General features: G+C 32.4%; 1 protein-coding gene across 1 annotated transcript; it reads left to right on the plus strand.

Annotated features, from left to right (window-relative positions):
- The first annotated feature begins 4,153 nt into the window (after window positions 1-4,153).
- LOC145812971 (mitogen-activated protein kinase kinase kinase 20-like) lies at window positions 4,154-4,615 on the plus strand. Its single transcript, XM_082908227.1, has one exon. It carries the CDS (start codon window positions 4,154-4,156, stop codon window positions 4,613-4,615), a length of 462 nt encoding a protein of 153 aa, XP_082764353.1.
- The last annotated feature ends 3,190 nt before the right edge of the window (window positions 4,616-7,805 follow it).

Consider the following 7,805-nt stretch of genomic DNA (forward strand, 5'->3'; position numbering starts at 1 on the left):
AAACTAAAATAGCCAAAAAAGTCAAAAAGCCAACCCACTTCCTAAACGAACCCTAAGTTCTATCAAGTTTTAATATGAATAAACTAGATCTTATTTTTTATTATTAATTGTTCCCAAATGGTACAATTCTTCATAATTGTATATTTTATTCCAATTTTATTCTTCTCAATTAATATGCACAATAATTTCATAAACAATTTTAACTATCTGATCAAAAGAACTATGAGATAAAATTTATCGTTTATTCAAACTATCAAATTCTTTTATATTCAAATTTTATTAATGAAATCATGAAAAATAATACCCTGGTGATGATGACTTCATATATTTCTCACTGCATGAGATAATTAATGAATCTTACACCTATGTTTTTGCTTATATTTTATTTTTTAATATCAAAAATTAAAAATTATTTTTAATTATAAAATTTATATAAATTAACATATTTTGAAATTTTTTTATTCATATTTTAATGAGAAGGATAAAATTTACTATTACGCACAAAATTGAACCTTTTAAAAATAATTTATAAAAAAATAGGAATCAATTGTTCACATTAAAACCTTTTTTTTTTTTTTGGTTAGAACATTAAAACTTGATATGACTTGATGATAATATTTAAAGCAAAATAAGACCTATTGGTAACTTTTCATAACTTAAATTGATTTTCCTAATCTCAGAAAAATAAATAAATTGATTTAAAAAAATAAACAATCCCTAAAATTGGCGGAACAAGGATGTAGTTGTGCATTGTTGCGCAAGAAAACAGCAGCGTTTCCTTCTTTCATTTGTGCAAGGTGCTAAGGTGTTTTCATCATAAATGGGAAGACAATCACAAACAAATAATCCAATGGACCAACTAAATCGAGCGATTAATCCCACCGTCCACTAGCGTGGACTCTAATTAAAATCAAGACAAAGCCCCATAGAGATTCGTCTTAAGAAATTTTTTGCATCTAGGAATTTTAAACCTAAAACTATGAAGGGAACACACTCCTATATTTAAGCATTGACAATACTAGTTTGATGAGATCCATTTTTTATGTCGTGTAATAATAATCCAAATCTCAAGAGTAATTTACATCTATCGTATTTTATGTCACAATTGCATTGCTAACATAAATAAGTGATAAGACTCATTAAACAAATACAATAATCACACATGTGATGGTAAAATAAATGTCGTAGAAAAATATAATAAGTATAACATTAGTTTGATCAAAATAATAATACTATGAGAATTATATTTAAGAAACAAATTTTATTTGTCATATTATGCATTATTAGTGTATTTGTTTAATGAAACTAACACTAATTTTTCATTAATGCATAAAGAAAATGCTAATCATACAAATTTTTTATTACAAAAATATTATAAAGAATATTGTAACAATGACATTTATGTAATTATGAGTTATAGTGATAGCCTTTTTGATTCCTAATGAGAGACTATAAATGGTCCTTATAATTCTTTATAAAATTTTTGTATAAAAAAATTATTTGTATAGTATTGCTCACGCATAAATGATACATCATATGATAAATAAAATCAGCACTACTAAATGTTTTATAAATGTGACCATTAATTTTTATTTTTGTATAGAGAAAATCATGTGCAGTACTCAAGTTATATATACTATTAAAATTTTTTTCGTGTGGAGGCTTAGGTCCAAGACAAAAATGCTGATGTTTTCTTGCACAGCAATTTGCCACAGATTGGACGCTTGTCATTCTTTTGAGAAACCAACTCCACAATTGTTACAGCGCACCCCATGCATATGCCTAAGGATTAACTCAAGTGATGCGATAGTGATCTACTCTGTCTGTCGTACCACTTACAAACTAATATACTTCCAAAGGACTTGATGTAAAACTCGTATCTCTAATGAGTCAGTACATGACACTACAAGAATTTTCACTTTTGGAGACTAAATTTTTAGTCGCCAAAAGTTAATTTTTAGTCGCTGAATGGTTTTAGCGACTAAATTGTTTGGTCGCAAAAGTAGTCGCCAAAAAATTGTCAGTAAAGGTAATTAACGACTAAAATTATTTTAGTCGCCAAAAGGTTGGACATTAAATTAAATTAGACCTTTTCGGAGACCAAACTTTTAGTCGCCTAAAGTCCCACTTTTTTAGCTACTAAAATTTTAGTCGGCAAAGAGTTCTTTTTTGGCTACTAAAAATTTAGTCGCTGAAAGTCCCACATCTTTGGCTACTAAAAATTTAGTCGCCGAAAGTCCCACATCTTTGGCTACTAAATTTTTAGTCAGCAAAGAGTTCCTCTTTTGGCTACTAAATATTTGGTTGCCTAAAGTTCTACATTTTTTGCTACTAAAATTTTAGTTGGCAAAAGTGTTTTTATCCTTTAGTTTTTTGTTTTTAGCTACAAAATATTTTAGTCGCCAAATGTTTAATTTTCTTTTGACTACTAAACTTTTAGTCACCAAATGTTTTTTTTTTTTTTTGGCTACTAAACTTTTAGTCACCAAATGTCTTTTTTTTTTTTCCTACAAAACTTTTAGTTACCAAATGTCTTTTCCCAATTTCTTTTTAGCTACTAATTATTTAGTTGCAAAAAACATGATATTATGTTTTATCATGAAATTATAATTTCTCCACAACCTGTTTATATACAATACAACCTGTAATACGTGTATAAACAAAATGATACATACTATCAATCATTCCACAATCTGCATCCATATACCAAAAATAAATAACATTAAATATCAAAGTCCATACAAATAAACTATTGTCCAGACTAAAATATATAATAATTCCATACAAGATATATCATACAAAAATCAAAGCCCTCCGTATACAAAAAATACATTTACTACCAAGCGAAATTACCATTTGGCATCGTAATCTGTACCACAACAAAAGGTGATATATGTACCACGACAAAAGTTTTCTATGGACCATGACAAAAAGTCCTATATGTACGCCGACAAATGATGTATATGTACCACGACAGAAGGTGATCTATGTAGTACGACAGTCATTATCTATTGATTGCCAAAAGTTTTCTGTATCAATAATAATGAACTACACAAAAGCTGAGGACGACAAAAGTATTATATTAGTTCTACACAAAAGTGAAAATTCTTCTCCATACAGAGTGTTGCCCCTATTCAGTTGGTATACATTATGCAGTGAAGAACATTAACTTATGGTTACAAGATGGCTCAACTGATGTTGGCGTATTTCTGATCTATGGGATGGGTCGAATAGGGAAGACAACCATTGCCAAACCTACTTACAGCCTAAACTTTGAAAAATTCGTTTGATTCAACCCAATGGTTTGATTCGTTTACAAAATAAAAATTGTTTCAGATACATTGAAAGCCTCTGCATCAAAAAAAAAAAAAAAAAAAACCCTAAATGTAGAACAAAAATCATAACCCATTTACTCGTTTCTCATAAATCAAACTCAAACAAGGAAATAAAAGAAAGAAGAGAGATGAAGAGAGAGAGAGAGAGAGAGAGAGAGAGAGACCTGAATCAAATTCAATGGGTGTCAGACGGTGTACCTGTGGCAGTTCAGGGGCTCTAAGTGACGGTGGCCGATGGTTAGTCGATGAGAGAAGATGACCGATGGGCTATCGACGAGAGTGTGTCAGACGGTGTACCTGTGGCAGTTCAAGGGCTCTAAGTGACGGTGGCCGATGGTTAGTCGATGAGAGAAGATGACCGATGGGCTATCGACGAGAGTGAGAGCAAGAGACTGGAATGTTTCCTTTGGTGTATTCAACACATATAGAGAAATAAAAAAACCAATTTAGTCACTAAAAGTAACCTTTGCCTACCAAAATTTTTGTAGCCAAAGATAAAAGTAAAATAATGTTTAATTATTTGGCGACTAAACTATTTTAGTTACCAAATATTTTTATACGACGACTAAAAACTTTTTTTCGTCGTTGAAAATAAATATTTACCGACAAAAGATTGGTCGCCAAACATTAATACCAAACATTTTGCAAGATTTTTACCAACTACATATTTTTAGTAGGAAAAAATGAGTTTTACGGCGACTAAAAAAAATTGAAAACTGTGGTTCAGAGGGCCCATCATCGGAAAATCAAGCAGCAGATCGGTTTATTTGGCGACTTTGAAGAAACCCAAGTGGAGACTCACCCACTTGCCTATACTAATGGTTGTGAAGTCTGCAGAGGTTTCTGGTTCTGCTATGCTTCAAAGAGAAGCAATGGTTCTTAGCAACTTCCATGCTTGTCCCTTCATCTATCGTTGTTTCGGGAAAGAAATCATGACCGGCGATTGCAATCGCATCATTTATAACATTCTCTTGAAGTATGGCTCAGGCGGAACCCTAGTTGATTTGATCAAGAAAAGTGGTGGCAGAGGATTGCCTGAACCTACTATTAGGTGCTATACAAGGCATATTCTTGAAGGTCTTGATTGTGTTCATAGCTCTAGTAATGTTCACCGTGCTCTAAAGCCTGAGAATATCATAATTGTTTCAACTAGTGCTAGTACTGGGACTGAGTATGTGGCTAAGGTTGGTCATTTTGGGTTGGCAGAAAAGAAGATGAGGAAGATGATGATGTCAAAATCTTATAAATTGAGAGGAAATATTCAGTGTTTGTCGCCATAGATGGTGGTTAATAGAGGGCTACAACAAAAGACTACTGATGATGTCTGGGATGTTGGCTGCATTATGTTTGCGATGTTAACTGGGAAGTCTGTATGGGATGGGAAACCAGATTCAGAAGTTGAGGACATTCTCTCTGACATTGGTAAAGGGCATGGACTACTCAAACTACCCAATGAAAGTGAGGTATCAAAGAAAGCAATGGACTTTTTGAAGTGCTGCTTTGCTGCAAAAGCTATGGATAGATTGACTGCTCAGATGCTCTTGAATCACCCTTTTGTGGCCGGATTGGGCGAGGACAGCGAAGACAATGAAGAAGAATTATCAGTAGAGAATTCTGAGAAGAAGGGTTTGTCGACATCTATATTATCATTGTCAGATTACAAGGCTGATGATGAACTCAGTTCATTCTACTTTCCAAATGAAAGGGAATTGAAGGTCAAAAAACTAAAACTTGATGCAGAGGCAATTAGGGTTTGCTCATCGTTGTCATGCGAAGACAGTGCAGTGGAAGATGAAATCAGTTCTTCTTGCCTTTCAGATGATTGGAGCAACATGCCATTAGAGGCAGAGGAATTGCAGGACGTTGTAGAACATGGGAGGGTTGATTGGAAACTGTCACTATTAGTTCAGTATTAGGAGGATGAACTGGTTCTTCTTCATCTGTTTGTGTAGATAAAATGTTTCTCATAATTGTTGGCTTGGCCCTGTTAGAGTAAAGAGAAATGTAGATAGACAAAAAAAATAGATTTGTTAATTAAAATTTTCTAGTTACATAAATATAACCCATTGACATTGAGTAGCTTGTAAATTACCTATTATGTGGTTTTATAATTCAAATTAAAATTAGAGAGAAAATGACAGTATAATTTTCTTCCAAATTCTTGCCATCTGGTTGTATGAACACACACAACATCATTGCAATTCACTTCTAAATTTGGGATTCCAGTATTCATGGGTTCTACACAAAAATGAAATTTGGCTGATTGATATTCGACTCATTGATGTTAAGCATAATATGAAGTGAATATCAAATGCCACCCAATAGACAAACAATGTTGGGAAGATTCCAACCAAAACCAGAGAAAAACAAAACAGAATAGGGAAGGGGGAAGAAAAAAAAAATCCCCAAAACTGAACAAAGCAACGACAGCAATTCCAAATCAATACCAACAATAGGCTGCAAAACAAGCCCCCGAGAATTCCAAAATAACCCCTTCAGAAACCAAACTAGAAGCTCGTAAATACAAGCAACTGCAGCAGCCCCACCAAAGCATTAGCAACACCTACGAAAACAGCAGCAGAAGAAAGATGAGAGAAACCTGTTAGTACTGTCACTATGCCATCTAAACCAAATCAGCCCCTCTAATTTTTAGGTTGAAAATCCCCTCCAAAGAGTTAATGAAGTCATACACAGAAGATCTTAAGGGAGGCAAATTTTCAGAAGATGTTAAAGGAAGGAATGGTCATTCGGATCCTCAATCAAATTTTGGTCTGACATTTGGATAGGAGATAAAACTCTATTTGGTTCACTAGAATGAGATAGAATGGAATGGTCATTCCTTATGTTCCCTTATGGAATGATCATTCTCTTACAATGTTGAACGATGATTCCATATGCAATGTACTTTTCATTATAATTTTGATTAACCAAACATGGGAATGAACATTTTGTTGGAATGATGATTCCATTCCGCTTAATCCAATGAAACAAACACCACCTAAAAATTAAGTTTCCAGCACTTCTTAATTTCTATGAACACTGTCATTGTCTATGGAGCATCTTCATTATCTATCTCATATTCAAAAATCTTGAAAAAGCTATGCCCGTTTTGAATGGAACTATTCAGCTGGCAAGATATCCAACTCGTGATTATGGCATCTTATTGAAGAGGGGATATGTTTTTTTCCATTATATGTTTTCAGAATCTGCATATCATGTACCCTTACATTGTGAGTTTGTTTGGAAAGTATGGTCAAAGTGTCTAAATTGGTAAAGTATCCAACAATTTTACATCAAATGGGTATGTCCTCCTTTGGAAATTTCTACGCTTTGTTGCTATGCTGTCATTGTGGAAAGCTCGTAACAAACTGATTTTTAATAATAAGGTAGAACAGAATTATTCTGATTTAGTTGACTTGGGTAAAAGCTCTATGAGAATTTAAGGATTCTTCTGTGAACGGTTTTCTTAACAACCTGAATTGGTGCTGCTAGGTTTTTAATGGTGATTGAAGTGCTGTTGTGATTAGGAAGTAATTTACTAGGCACTGCTAGACGTTTTGCGGATTTTTTTTTCCTCTCTTGAAGACCTGCTTGGAGGCTTATTTTGAGGACAATATCATTATGGATTTGATCATCAGTAGAAAATTTATTGCCTAAATTGTTGCATGATCAGTATGAATGCAATCCATGAAAGGTTTTCATGCTTTTAGAATTAACTGAATTCAGATATTGAGTTGCACTAGGAAATGTGACTCTTTTTTTTTTTTTTTTTTTACTGTTGGTGCTTTCAAGTCTGTCACAATTGTGTTTTTTTTATTCCTGCTGCCTTTATTTTATTATGTTTTTGGTGGTTCTGCTATCAGCTGGCTAACTGTTGTTATTATTATTATTATTATTATTATTATTATTATTATTATTATTATTATTATTATTATTATTATTATTTTATCTTCTTTTTTTTTTTTGTTGAGGTTTAGCTCTATTTTGATTGAAGTTTTGTTTTTAGAATGTCGATCAAGAATGGTTTCTGTTCACTTGGGCCTCGATTCTTACATTGATGATGTACTTTTTTCTACTCATTTACCCTTGTATCATTAAATTCCTTTTTTTTTTCTTATCAAAATTAAATAAATAAACTAATTAAACCATATATCAACGAAAATGCAAGTAAATATGTTTAAAAACTAAACATTTTTTTCCTTTTTTAATATTTAATTGTAAAGTTAAGAAGAATACATTTAATAAGGGTCACTCTTTGGCCTACAGTTTCAATGTTGGTGTTAGTCTTGGATAAGTATGATCTTCCCACTATTTACCATACTATCTAAAAAACTGATGTTATTACCATAAGGCATCCCCTTAGTTTCTATTTCTTCTTTTTTTTTTTTTTTAATAATTTTTTCACATTCCCATGGCTCAACTGTCTCCCAACTAGATTTTCTTAGAAGATTGCTAATAAAACCTACTGTT

The sequence above is a fragment of the Camellia sinensis genome, chromosome 15 (genome assembly GCF_055761805.1).
Source record: "Camellia sinensis isolate YWXY chromosome 15, ASM5576180v1, whole genome shotgun sequence".
NCBI classification, from domain to species: Eukaryota; Viridiplantae; Streptophyta; class Magnoliopsida; order Ericales; family Theaceae; genus Camellia; species Camellia sinensis.

Bases quoted from the DNA above. Each gene is read 5' to 3' on its own strand.
- LOC145812971 (XM_082908227.1), top strand. From the start codon at position 4,154: ATGGTTGTGAAGTCTGCAGAGGTTTCTGGTTCTGCTATGCTTCAAAGA.